Consider the following 14178-nt stretch of genomic DNA (forward strand, 5'->3'; position numbering starts at 1 on the left):
CCTTCCGTAGGAATGGACAGGGAGGCGTGATGGAGATTCAGCATTCCCAGTGGCTGGAGAGCTGGGGACGATGTTTCAGCATTTGTGCCTTTAGAGGGGGTGCTAATTTCTAAAATCAGTGAATTACTTCTTTCTGTGTTTTCTCCTCTGAGGCACAACACTTTAAGAGCTTTTAGGTTTGTATTGTAGATGCTCCTAGTGCTTACCAAAGAACCACAAAGTCAGTGTTTGCCACTATTTGACTTATATAAGGAACGTTCATGTTGAAATTATACAAGTTAAGGAGGATCATTCTGCAGTCAGCCTCAAGATGACTTTTAACACTGTGATACAAATGTGATCAGAATTCTTATGTAACATGAAAGATTGCCCAAATACTTTTAAAAAATCCACACTAGTAATGAAAATCCATTGAGAATAAAGACAGTTCACCTCTGAAATGTGTTATTTGTAGAGAAATATTTGAAAGTAGCATCCTGGCTCTCATTAGTTAGAAACCTCACCCCCAAATATGAAACAGACTTGAGAAAGAACAAAATCATTGTATCACAAAGTAACTGCCGTTGAGTTTTGATGCTCTGATATGATGGGAGTTTTCAGCCTGTAACTGAAATACTTTTGGTTCTCAAATCAAACAGGATATACCGTGTAATTTTGGGCTTGTTGACAAATCATTCTTAAATTCTTTTTTTCATTTAAAGATGAATTAAAACGTGTCACTTTGGTGAATAGGAAAAAGTCAAGATAATCTTATTTTAGAAATGAGTGTTACTGAAGATTATGGTAAGATGATCTTTATAAGACAGTCTTTAATAACTGTGCCTTTTTTTCTCATAATAACTCTTGATGATTAAATTAAACATCATGGCGTGGTCTGGACTTCATCTGTCACTGTGACGGGGTCTAAGGCACAGAGCCCTCGAGTGGGTGAGATGAAAACTGGCATCTCCAAATCGTCTTTTAGTTCTAAGCTGCAGTTCTGTGGTGTGTAATGAATTGTGATTCTGATTTTGGATATAAACCTGTACTTTGATGCTTTATCCCAAACACCTTGATTCTTCCCAGTTTTTCCTTCTTGTTTTTTTCTGGTAAGTTTTTTGTTTCCATCAAGATTTTGCAATTATGGAAACATTAAAATGAGACAAAACTAAAAAATCACCCTAAAACTTCTTGCCTTATGAGCTTAGATTCTGCTAGCCTTTTTAATATAAAATATAAATGGACCTGGGTTCTGTCTTTGAGAATCTGACTTGAGAAATTCCTGTTGCGTTTGTAATGGTTGCTCCGTCTGTTCTCTGTATGCACATGGCTTGTCCTGGCTCCCTGCTCCCTTAAGGTGGTCAGAAGTAGCTCTTCAACATTCTGAAGAACTCTTGAATGTAAGTGCTGCCGGGAGCAGGGTATCTGCTGAATTCCTCCAGCAAGGGTGGAAAATGGCTCCTTGACGGCCTCCGCTGGGAGCAGTCAGGTGCTGAGAGAGGAGCCCTGGGCTGGTCCTAATTCCATTTTCAGTGCTGCTCCTTACAGAGTGGGTGACTTTCGGCAAATTACCTAATTTTTCTTAGTTCCTGAATTCCTGTTTGCCACGTTCAGGGATTTCTTCCAACCTGATTCCAATTCTCCTCCCTCCTAAAACCAACCACCTTTACCATGCCCTAACTTGTCCCCACCAACAGCCCCACTGTGTGTCACTTCTGTAGCCAGGTAAGGTGGAAGCAGACTGTGAAGTTCACCATGAGCTTGCCTACAATCATAATTTCTAGGAGCCTTTGAGTGAACTCCTGTCCTACACTGAGATGCTCTAAGTGTAGAAACTGCTCTCTTGAGAGATTGTCACCCAATATGTACTTAATGTACTCCGTGAATGAGTCAGCGAGATCTGGGGGCCTGTGCGGATGACGGTCACCGTGGATGCTCACAAAGAGCTTCATGGTGTGTGGAGCACTTTGCACGTCCCTGGTGTCTCACCACTTGGTTACTGTGCACGTGGAGTATTATTACTGTCCTTGGGGTTTGAGGGTTCGAGTGCCTGTGTTTAGGAAGGATGGGCACTTTCCAGCTCACGCAGGAAGGGGTGCCGAGCTGTACCAGTGTCTTCGGGGCTTTCCTCTTGGCCTCAGTGAAAGTTTGCAGCTGCCCTCTTGCTGTCAGCTGTCAGTGTTCACGTGTATTCAGCTGTGGCTTTCCCAGAGCTTTCTAGAATCTACCTCCACTCCCTCATTACAGCCACTTCATGGAGAAATTTCCAAAAGTTCATTGTTGGGAGAAGTGGCACTGAAGGGCAGCTGGCAGGTGAGCAGAGGGCCTGGGCGCTAGCCAGCAGGTGTGGATGAGGGCCGCCTGGCCGTGTTGCCCAGCGCACCCAGCCCCAGGGCCCCAGCTGGAGCAGAGGGGGCTCCACTGCGGGGTGTGGGGGGCGGGGACGAGCAGAGGGAGTGCTTCTGAAATGCTCGTTAATTTTAAAGTTTAGGACAGTTTTTTTTCCTGTTAGGATTATTTGTGGAAGTAGTTATTATGATTGTGAAAATAACAATTCTACTAGTGAAATAATTGAGCACACCCAAGTGTGTGAGGTAGGTAATGAATGACCCTATGGCTGTATTCTGTAGGGTTACACACATTGTCTGCCCAGGCGTGTGTAGACAGCAATTTAAAAGTTAAAAAAGAAGATGAGTTAAATTACATACTTGGTTTTAACCGCTTTTTAGCTGGAGAGTTCAGTTCACGTTTAACATAAGCTTTATGTCAGCAGTGACAGGTGGGCTCAGGGTCAGACGTGGAGGAGGCGCAGAGGGGACAAGCAGACGTCTGCTGAGTGTGTGTGTGTGTGAGTGTGCATGCGTATCCACACAGGTGCACGTGCTTACACATATACATGCAGCCACACATGCACACACTGCTGGAGAGCAGTCGTTTTCACACTTCACCTTGCTTCCCCTGGAGAGATTGTGAAAATGCACATCACCAGGCCCCACTGCAGAGTCTCTGATTCTCTAGATTTGGGGCCGGCCCAGAATTTGCTTTTCTAGCAAGTTCCTGGTGCAGCTGCTGCTGCTGCTGAGGGGGCCCCACTGAGAACGCTGCTTAGGAGAATCGTCACCATTCCTAGGTTAGCGCATCCCTCCTGATTCTCCCTACAGAGTGGGAATTAATTCAGGTAACAAGCAGCCCATGCACTTTGCGGTTAGGACTTAGAACGTGGGTTCATGTTTGAAATGACTCTTGGCTCCCTGTCCACAGCGTCTTCATTCCCTCAGTCTGTCTCTCTGGGTTGGGGTCACCCGGCCTCTTACTCTCTGCTCTTCCGTGGCTGTGGAGGATGAGCGTCCCTGAGGAGGCCTGTGTGTCCATGCATGTAAACGCTGAGTGTGTAAACATTCTCCCCTCTTTCCTTCAGAATGGGTAATTTATAATGTTTGCTTTCAAGTCCACTCCCTTTTTGTCTGGAGTAGTCAATATGTCGTTAATGCCATGCAATGAGTTTTTTCATTTCGGTTATTGTGTCTTGGTTATAGAATTTCAGTTTGATTTCTTTTTTATCCTTTTAATTTCTCTGCTAAGATTCTTCTTTGTTAGAATGGGGACTCTCTGTTTTACCGTCTCTAGGATGGTAGTGTACCGTCTTTTTCTGGCTTTCTGGCTAAGAGAGTGGGGAATTGATCCGATGCTTGAAAAAAGATTGAAATATTCCCCTTTAACCTAGACCAGCGCTGTCCAGTACCACCAGTATGATGCGACCACGTATGGAATTTTAAATTTTCTAACAGGTTCATTAAAAATTAGAAAGATACAGGTTAAGTTTACTAAGACTTTAACTATATATCAGACATACTCATTTCAACTTGCAATCAACATACAAGCTTATTGCAAGTAATGACAGCTTTAAATTCCATTTTTCGTATGAGATCATTGAGATCTCTTGTGCGTCATCCAAGGACCCCATGTTTTGGTTAGGCCACATTGCAGGTGCGCAGGGCCAGGTGTGCGGGGCTGCTGTGTCTGCGGCAACACCCTCTCCATCACTACCCGAGTTTGGCGGTGCCAATGCGTTTTGCCACATCGCAGGGGCTGGTTCCTAGTCTTGCCGGTAGCCTGCTCAGGTCGAATTCTGAGTTGCCAAATCCTCACTCATTGGTTTGCTTTCCAGTTTCCAAATTGTTTTTGCCATCATTGGTCCTCTGTCACTTGAGTACGGATTTACAGAGAATGGGAGTCAGACATTATGGGTGTTCAAGCCACGGTCTTTACTCTGGACTTGAAACTTGGTTCCTGAACACAGTGTCTGGATGGTTTCTGCTGTGTGTGAGTGTGTCACGGCGTTCCAGGAGGAGGTTTTCTCTGTTTGCACCTGGCTCATCTGTTCAAATTCGGTGAAACCTCATGTTACCTGTGAGGGCAGAGAGCTTCTGCCAGTCACTTGGGTTCACACTGCAGCCTCAGCCAGAGCTCTTTCCTCATTAATAACGGATCCACATTTCACACGTTAGGACTCTGCATCTGCCTTCACTGTTCCTGACTTTCGGCACGCCTCCAAGTAGTACCACCTGCAGCATTCAGAATAGGAATGGAAATTAAATCCTAGCCTATTTAGAAACAAACACTGCAGTGCAGCGGGAGGAGTGTTCTGGGCAGAGCGTGTTGGGGGAAGAAAGTGGCCCGGGGAGGGCTTGAGGGTGCAAACTCGGGTCAGATGGTGCCTGTGGGTGCCTGGGTGGGCAGAAGGGAAAATGAACTCCCCTTCCCCAGACCTTGTCCCAAAGCAAGAAGGCAAATGACAGAACGCACCGTATTTCGTTTGCTGACTCGACACCAAACACGACTAATTTTAGTGACTCAAACAATTACTTTTTGAGAAGCCTCTTATTGTATCATAAACTAGAACCAATTCTATAAATTATTTACAGGTATTAAAGTGTCTCAAAGTAATCAGATTCCAGAAAAGATTATGAACATTAAAAGAGCTCAAGGAAAGTAGTAACAGAAACATCCATTCATGATTTGAAGCAAATGTTGCCCCAGGATCCTCTGTTAGTTTCCCTAACAAAGCACCACACACGGCGGCTTAAACACTGATGTGTTGTCTCCCAGTTCCGGGGGCTGGAAGTCCGAGATAGGGGCTGGCCGGGTTGGCCCCTCCTGAGGCCATGAGGGAGAATCTGTGGTGGTTTTCGGCAACCCTGGGCGTTTCCTGGTTTGTGACACAACAGCTCCAGGGTCCACATGGTTTCTCCCTGGGTGCCTGACCTCAAATTGCAACTTTTTCTCAGGACACCACTCCTATTGGATTAGGACCCACCCTGTGACCTCATTTTATCTTGATCAGCTCCTATAAAGACTTCTCTCCCAATAAGGTCACATTTGAGGCGCTGGGGAAGGATTTTAACACATGAATTTCAGGGACACAGTTCCACCCATAATAGTCCCTACTGGACTGGGTTAGAAGGGGTTGGACCTGTGAATGAGGAATTTTAATTTTTCTAAGACGTTGATAAAGGAAAGTGGTCTTTCTGTTTATTTTTCAGTGACTTTCATACTTGCTAAATTTATAGATTTTAATTCAAGCTGTCAGAGGGTAAAAGCAGATCTCTGTCTGCATCCCTTCTGTCTCTGAACTCCTGACCCCCAGGGTCAGAGCCCCCCCACGCTTGCTCTGCCCCAGTGTCAGCTCTACAACCATCCACGTGCTTCTCCTGCGCTGGGCCAGCTGGTGGGTCCGTCTCTGGATCGAGCCTGTCCTGCCCCCTGGTCTCTGCTGGGCTGGCTGTTCAAGTCCTCCCTCTGTCCTTGAAAAAATAAATAACTAGTCTACCAGTGCATGTTTAACTGTATGTAAAATACCTGTTTAGAAATGTTAGGTCAAAATCCATACATTAGTTATCCTCATTTTCCCAGTTCACCTGCTCAATGAGCATAGTGGTTTTGACACATTCGGTCTAAACTTCCTCACTGGGAAAATGTAATTGGTGGTTACCTGATAAACAACCAAATTCCAGCTCATGAAATTCCACGCAGGAGCTGTGAAGTGTTTCCACAAGTACGTGGCCCGTGGGGCTCGCCTCTTGAGTAGATGCAGTTGATCCTGTGTGTTATCTGAAGCCTTACTGACGTTCAGTTTTCTAGTGGATTGGCAGAAGGTGGATGGATAGGTACTTAAAGTAATATTTTATCTTCCCATAATTATTGTTTAAACAAATTCGTGTACTGTGACATCGTCGATCTGTCATTCAGATAAATATTCATGTGATGAATCTAGCCTCAGCAAAGAGATGGTTCATCCAGGGAATACATTTTGAGATTCAATTTCTTAGCTACCTTATCGCCATTTTGAAACGGAACATTTAAAAATGACATAGATTAGTGATGACTGCAGATCTCCCTATAAATGCATTTCTTGTTTCTTCACAGGGATCTTCGCTTTAACAGAATCAGAGAGATCCAACCTGGAGCATTCAGGAGGCTGAGAAACTTGAATACCTTGTAAGTCCAAACATTCTGCTGGGAACCAGGAGAGAAAAATAGAGAAGTCGTGACACCTCCGCCTGTGGGTGGATCTCAAGTACTGCGGTCGACCCCGATTACCCACGGTGGATGGGTATGGATGGTCGAGGCCGAGGTGGAGCCTGAGAGGAGTGTGCAGACTAGGATGGGTCGCTGAGGATCCCATGCTTGGTGGCCATTCTGGCATTGTCCCTGACGGTCTGTCTGACAGCCGTGAACCTGGCCATTGTATGGCAGTGTGAGCTAGGCCACAGGCCACGTGCTCCCCTTCTCTTCGTGTCAGCAACTCAGCCCCTTGTTGGGCCGGGTTCGCTCAGCTGTGCTGGTCTCCCACCACGGGGTCGAGGGCACGGCACTTCTCCTGAACTGATGTGGACTCAGGAAGGGTTGGAGGGCTACCCAGTTGCGCCCCAGGGTTTAGACCTCAAGGGTGGAGGAAGAGAACAGGCCCGACAGCTGAGTGGTTCTGCAGCAGACCCCAGGCTGCTCTGCTATCTGCTGTACTGAGCACGGTGGGAGGCTGGTTTCTCTGGCTCTTCTGCACCTGGACAGTGACTGTTGGGTGCTGGGGAATATGCAGGGCAATGGGATCAGGAGCCTGGAGGGCAGACCACCTGTGGCTCTGCATACCAGTCCCTTCCCATTGGCTAAGGACCTCCCTTCAGTGACACATCTGGCTTGACACTCTGTACTTCCACCATGGCCATAGTCCCGGCTGAAGTAGAAAATCTACTAACAGGATGAAGACAGATACTCCTTTGTATAGGAGAGAGGGACCTGTTTCTCTCTTACATACAAAGGTGAAACAGTGGGGTAACGTGGATGCTCCTTTCTTGAGAAAATTTGTAGTTACGGGCCTCTGAAGGTGCTATGTGTTTGTGTTAATTTAGCATTTCGTGAATGTTGATGTTAAGGTCTGTAGCTGTTTTAATTCTGATTGAAACTTACTTTCATAGGCTTCTCAACAATAATCAGATCAAGAGCATACCTGGGGGATCATTCGAAGACTTGGAGAATTTGAAATATCTGTAAGTCAATGATCAGTTCTTTATCCCAAAAGCTTGTGTTATCTGTATTTGACTGTTTCATCATGGAGCTAAATTTTGACTTGCTTATGAATTATTGTAAATACACCCATTTAAAGAGGTTTAATTTTCAGAAGGTGAGTGAAATTTCAGCTGGGATTTTTAAAGTGAGTTGTCATTGGTATAAAGAGCTGCCTAAGGGATTTTTAGTGTTTAGCTACTAAGCCTTCAGTAAAATAGGTTGAAAAAAGTTAAAAGCCATAGCCTCTGACAGTCATCCTGGGACTAGTGATACTTGCTGAGGTGGGAGTTGCCCTCAGGTCCAGTTGCGTGTGAACAGCTGACAGGTGTCTCGTGAGACAAAAGCTCTCAGGACAGTTGAGCTCCCTTTGCAGCTGTGGTGAAATGTACCGTGTAAATTACAGATCTCTTTGGAATGTCACTGATTCCTGCTAATTTTCTCCACTTTTCTCCAAGTGATTTCATTTACTTAATTAACTTATTGGCGTTTGAAAGATGTGCTCGTAGAAGTCAGTTTTGCAGTGTAGAAGACGCCCTCTTGGGGGTTGCTGGTTTGGTATCTTCATGGCACTTATTCTAAAATTGGGAAGCGTTAAGAAAAACACTCCGATTACATTCCTCGTTCCAGACAGATTAGAAGTATGTGTCATGTGCTTTCAGCAAATTATTCTTACTTTTAGACCTTAGATAACTTTTTAAGTAGAACCATTTTAATGAGGGATTTACATCAGTGATTTTTATTGGAAATTTATGTTATACGTGAACCTGAATGTCTTTACATTATGTTGATTTTTAAAACAAAGCCATATTGTGAGTGTTGATGTGGGTTTTGAAATGTTTAATTTTAGACGCATCAGTGTTTCTTAACTACAGAGTTAACTGTAACTGTTAATTGAAATATATTTTCCTCAATGAAGATATTTGAAAGTGTCATGTGTAAACAGATTTTCCACCACTTTTGGGATAGTATGTTAATTTTTAATTCTGTATGAACGTTACCAAGCCTTGTTACACATTTTCAAAATGAGAGACAGGCTGCATGTTTATTCTTTGAACTTTTCTTTGCTTTATTATTTTTTAAAATTTTAAGTGTAGTGCAAGTTCCAGAAGAAAGGTTTGGATTTCTTGGAAAGCAGAGGCAGTGAACCGAAAGCCAGCATTCACAGTGTGTGTTTATGTGTGTACATGTTTAGTTTATTTTTTATTTTATATTTTGCTTTTGGTATGAATTACCTAAGATCAACTTATTTGCTCTGTAAATATATTTAACATTAAGGAGTTTGGGATACTTTGTTTTTCACTTAAGGTGATCTCTTTTAAATAATATTTTAAACCTCACCTCCTGACTGGCTTACTCTCAAGGCTTCCATGCTCCAACCTTTTTTCCTCTCTCCCACTCGAACACATCCATGATGCACGTTTGCCGTGGGTACCACAGGTCACTGGGGATGGGCTGAGCAGAGGTCAGCAGTCAAGAGAGGAGATAGACTGTGATGAGAAAAAGCCCTGAGGAGTAGGGATGGAGCTGTGATGGGAAAGACCCTGGGGACCCCTTACTCATGTGTTCAGGGTCCCCAGCTCCCTTCTCCTGTTCCTTAGACCTCACTGGGTGAGTACAGTCTGATGAGCACTGATGTAGGAGAGTGCAATAGTATCATTTAAATATTTAAGAGCTCTTCTGTAATGTATTGATTTTATCAGCCTTATCTATTTGGTCAGTGCCAAAGTATACCCTTAGAAGTTGAATATTCCTTGTCCACCAGAACCCCAGTTACTTCTGGGACGGCATAAACCTTCCCCTAGTTAGTATTTCCTCATGATGAATTAGCACGAGATAGAACTCATATTCAAAGAGTCAACTCTGTGATGAGGTAGAGAAGTATTTGTAATTTACTGTTAGAAGATGATCAGTACTCAGTTATTCTTATGAAAACAAATCATGTCCCAATGTCTTTATTGACATCCATTCATACATATTAGTTTGGTCCAGTTGTTTTACATATTCTTTAAAAGGATTCCTTTACTCTCATTTTTTTAAAGTGCATGCAAACATATTCCTAGCGCTGTTTGGTTTTTGTTCTGTTTTGTTTTTAGGAAACAGGCACAGAAACCTCCATTCAGATTTACCTTCTATAGGAATATTATCATCAGTAATAACTCACACCTGAACAGTAGTTACCATGTGCTGGGCCCTACTCTAAAGCTTTCTGTATATTTATTTAACTTCACTCAGCCAGCCCTGGTGGTCTAGTGGTTAAGATTCAGCACTCTAACTGCCACGGTCCGGGTTTGTTTCCTGGTCAGGGAACCACACCCACCATCTGTCAGTTGTCGTACTGTGACAGCTGTGTGTTGCTGTGATGCTGAAAGCTATGTCACCGGTATTTCAAATACCAGCAGGGTCACCCGTGGTGGACAGGTTTCAGCTGAGCTGACAGACTAGGAAGAAGGACCTGCCCACCCACTTCCAAAAAAAATGGCCATGAAAACTCTATGAATAGCAGTGGAGCATTGTCTGATGTAGCGCTGGAAGGGGAGAGGGTGGCAGAAAAGACCAGGCAGGGCCCCTGCAGAACACAAGTCCTTGGGAGTCAGATTGACTCAGTGACACTAACAACAACAAATTTAATTTCCATGACCCTGTGCGGTGCTGCTATTGTCTCCATTTCACATAGGAAGAAACTGAGGCAGAGAAAGGTTACTGTCTTATTCAAGATGACATAGTGAGTGGCAGTTCAGGGATTCCAGCCTACACAGCCTGGCAGTAACCGCTGCGCCAGGCCCCTGTCGCGGGCACTGGGCTGTTGCTTTCTGGGGGCATTCTGGCTGGTTTGTGTTAGGCTTGTAGTTCTTTGTGAGGTCGTCTCTGCGGATTTGTACAGCAAGAAGTGAGAAACACTTAGATGGACTGCACCAATCAAAGACAGCAGAGCGGCCCTGACAAATTGGGCCTGCACCAGACGTGGCTAATCAAAGAATAAAACACGTTGTGCTTCTGGCGATGAGGCACGTGGTATTACAAGCACGAGACAGAAAGTGTTGGTTATTTGGTGGAATAGCTAAGTGAAACCCCAGCCCATGGTAACCAACGCAAAAGAAGCTTCAGCCTGAGGTCAGCTGTAGGAGGGCAGTGGGTTTCGGTTCGTCCCTCTGCCTACATCAGTGGTGGGGAACCGCCAGGGTTCACATCTCGAGTCTGGGCGTGGAAGTCACGTGTTTACCACCGCGTTCTTGGGGTTCGCCGGCATCTGCTGCTGCAGAGATGTGTGAGGAGAAGCGTGGTGCTGAGAAGTCGTCGTGTCCCAGACAGACGGGTAGATCCAATGTGCACCCTTTTGTGGTTCTTGTTGGAATTGTGAAACTTTGGTGTGAAAGTCTTCATCCTTGATAAATTTGTTCAGGAGTTGACTAACTTTTCTGTAAAGGACAGAGTTGAGGCTTTACAGGCATACACTCTCTGTCATGACTACTCAACTCTGCCACGGAGCACAGAATCGGCCGTGGGTGATACTAAACGAGCGGACGTGGCCGCGTACCAACAGAGCTGTACTCGTGGACCCCGAAATTTGAATTTCATATAATTTTCATGTGTCACCAAATTTTGTTTTTCTTTTAAAATTTTTGAACATTTTTAAAAAATGCAAAAACCATTCTTAGCTTTCGGGTCATACGAAAACAGGCGGTGGGCCAGTAAAGTGATTCTTCTGACAGGCCTTTGTTGCTCCTGTTTTGTAAGAATGGGATTCTGGGCGGGTGAGAGTCATTCGGGACACATGTAGTCTTCACACTGTCTACTCTTCAAATTCCTTCTGGATATTTTGAAACCGCATGTGTGATAGAATCTTATAGTCGACGCATATCACATGTTTGTGGGGAGTGAGGGACTGTCAACAACTCATAGGCCATGTTCCAAGAATCTGCCCGTTACACAGCAGAGGTCTGACCACCTCCAGTTTGGAGATTTTCCTTTGAGAAAGGGAAGGGGAGCCCCCGTGAGAGGGGCTGCACTCGCTGTGTAAAGGTTTTGTTTGTATTCTCATGGGATCGTTAATTTTAAAACTGTTTCCATGTGTCGCCTTAATTCTCCTTTTCCGTCTGCAGCCGTGGCCTCTCGTGGGCACTAACCCCCCGTGTTTCTTGTTTCAGCTATTTGTACAAGAATGAGATCCAGTCAATTGACAGGCAAGCCTTTAAGGGACTCTCCTCCCTAGAGCAACTGTAAGTGTCCCTGTCCTCCGTATTCAGGGTCTCGGGTGTCACCTGCCCTCTGCCTCTCATAGGGAAAGCGGACTAAGTGGCTGTTTGCACGATGCATGTCTGTACTAAGTGGGGCGTAGGGAGCATGTGCATGCAGGTGGAAGAGCCGTCACTGACTGGTCATTCGTCTGTCTGTCGGCTCCCTCCATCCAGTAGGAGACATTTATTGGCTTCCGCTGTGCACCAGACCATGTGCCCCGCATTCGTGACGCAGAGAACAGTGAGGCCGAGTGGCTCCTGTCCCCACGGAGCTCCCAGTTCAAAGGAGAGACAGGCTTGCAGACAGATTTGAGCACGAAAGGTCTTTTGGGGAGAAGAATCCAGGGCACTGCAGGGCGAGGAGACGGTTCCCATTGTACTGTTTCCTGTTTGTGAATCTGCACTCGTGCAGTTTACTTTCTTCATTCATGATGTCATTATTTTGGAGAAAATCAACTGTTTTCCATGTGTTTCTAGTTAGCGTATGTGACATGTTTCTTTGGCGGCATATGATGTCCTACTTTGCTATGAAGTCAGAGTGTTAATTTTTAAGTAGAATTCTTGGTAAAAGCAGTTTTTTCTGGTTTGTTTGCTTGGCCAGTTCACCTTTCAGTCAATGAGCTGAAGCAATTCCTGAGGAGCTTCAAGTTGTCACATAGTTTTACTTACATGGATGGAAAGCAGCTGTTTCCCGTAACGCAGCATGACATCCTTCTGCTACAACTGTTGATGTGTTTTCATGTTTTGTTGGTTGTCTGGGCACAGAAATACCTCCAGAGACCTTACGGCAGAGCTGGGGAGAGTGTTCACCCGAAACCCAGTGCTTTGGAAGCAAACCCAGTGCTTTGGAAGCACACCCAGTGCTCGTGTTTCTAAATAAGTGTTTATTTATTCAAGTTTGAGCTGCTTTCCTGAGCTGATGGTTCATGGCATAGAGTGTATTGGGGAGAAGTTATATCTAAGAGCTTGTATAGTCCCTGCTTTAGAGAGAAGGAAAAAAAGGATTTCAGACCATTATGTTTTCCAGAAACACATGGAAAATCTGGAAAACATCCAGATGGAGGGAGAGTTTACAAGGGAACAAGTTCTTGCATCCGACATGCTTTTAATGGCACGAGGGCGATAAGGTAATCGTAGCAGACAGCTGTAAAATCCTGGCTGTGGTTTACACACGCTGAAAAGATGAGAACTAGGTGCTGCTCATCGAGCTTTATGAGGGGGCAGGTTGAGTGATTTTTAAGGAAGAAAGAGGTGAAGTCCAGGGGGAAACGAGGAGGGCAGAGGAATGGCATGTATGGAACACCGAGTAGAATTTTCTGACTTAGCATTCTGATGATTGCGGGGGTGCATCCTGGGTCAGGCTGTCTTCAGAACCCAGGATTGGTGGTTGGGGTCTCTGCTGCTGGGACTCCTCCTGCACTCGGGTAACATCATTGGGTTGCTGAGGGGGGTGAGGAGACAGTTAGGACCAGGTCCCCACCCTCCAGGAGGGCACTGCATAGGGAGATGAGTGTGTCCCCCGAGAACTCAGGCGGATGCTGTCCCTGACGTGTGTGCACAGTCTGTAGGTCTCCACTAACTCCATCCCCGTCCCGTGGAGGCCCCTCCAGACCCAACCGCTGAAGAGGTGGGCTTTCCCAGCCAGAGGGGAGACTGGAAGGGCCGAGCCCTCTGGAGCCCGGTGGCTGAGTGGGAAGGCTTTGAGGCCTGCCAGTGTCTGCTGAGCTTCTCAGATAAAAGATAAACTGAGGCATATAGAGGTTTTTAAGAGTTTACTTGAGCAAAAATTGATTTGAGTTGGGCAGCGCTGACCCATGAGTGGTCAGGAGCCTCCCTGACGCGATCGGGGAGACGAGAGAGAAGGTGCTGGAGCCAGAGAGGGAATCGCTGGTCGTCTGCAGCGCACGCCTGGTTGGCCATGTGATGGATTGTCCTTGGGTTTCCATGTGGTAACCTTGAGGCATTTCCAGGCTCAGCTCTGGGCTTGCTGACGTGGGCGCCAGGGCATTGGAGCCCCTCAGTATCGTGGTTTCTGTGTTTGATTAATTTAACATGGGCTCCGTGGGAGGCCGTGGTCCTGTGTCAGCAAATGTGCGTGGCCAGAGTCAGAATGTGAATTAGAATTGGGGCCTCACTTCCCATCTTTGGTCTGTGGCTTCCTCCACTGTGGGATGGGTGGCTGGCACCCCCGGCTGCCCGGAGCCGCAGCTGTTCCAGGAGCCCGTGAACCCCTGATGGTTAGTTTTCTTGGCACCATTTAAGCAGGCTGCCTGCGTCCTGCCTGGGCGGCCTCTTTCCTGGCCAACCTGTGCTGTGGCTGCTGCGTGTAGATTTTTAAACAAACTCTAAATCGGGACTGGCATGTCCTGCCTCTTCTTCCTCATCCGCTTCGCCCAGG

At 45.9% G+C, this 14178-nt stretch overlaps 1 protein-coding gene across 2 annotated transcripts in view; it reads left to right on the top strand.

The window, feature by feature from the left end:
* The window catches only part of PXDN (peroxidasin), an 87147-nt gene that overhangs the window by 31255 nt on the left and 41714 nt on the right, over nucleotides 1-14178 (top strand). The window contains exons 2-4 of one of the 2 annotated variants that reach the window (XM_070512696.1): nucleotides 6406-6477; nucleotides 7455-7526; nucleotides 11691-11762. In XM_070512696.1, the coding sequence (XP_070368797.1) occupies nucleotides 6406-6477; nucleotides 7455-7526; nucleotides 11691-11762 (216 nt within the window). The remainder of the gene's footprint in view (nucleotides 1-6405; nucleotides 6478-7454; nucleotides 7527-11690; nucleotides 11763-14178) is intronic. The other variant, XM_070512697.1, reaches the window with a different exon arrangement.

Source organism: Equus asinus, chromosome 6 (assembly GCF_041296235.1).
Source record: "Equus asinus isolate D_3611 breed Donkey chromosome 6, EquAss-T2T_v2, whole genome shotgun sequence".
Lineage (NCBI taxonomy): Eukaryota > Metazoa > Chordata > Mammalia > Perissodactyla > Equidae > Equus > Equus asinus.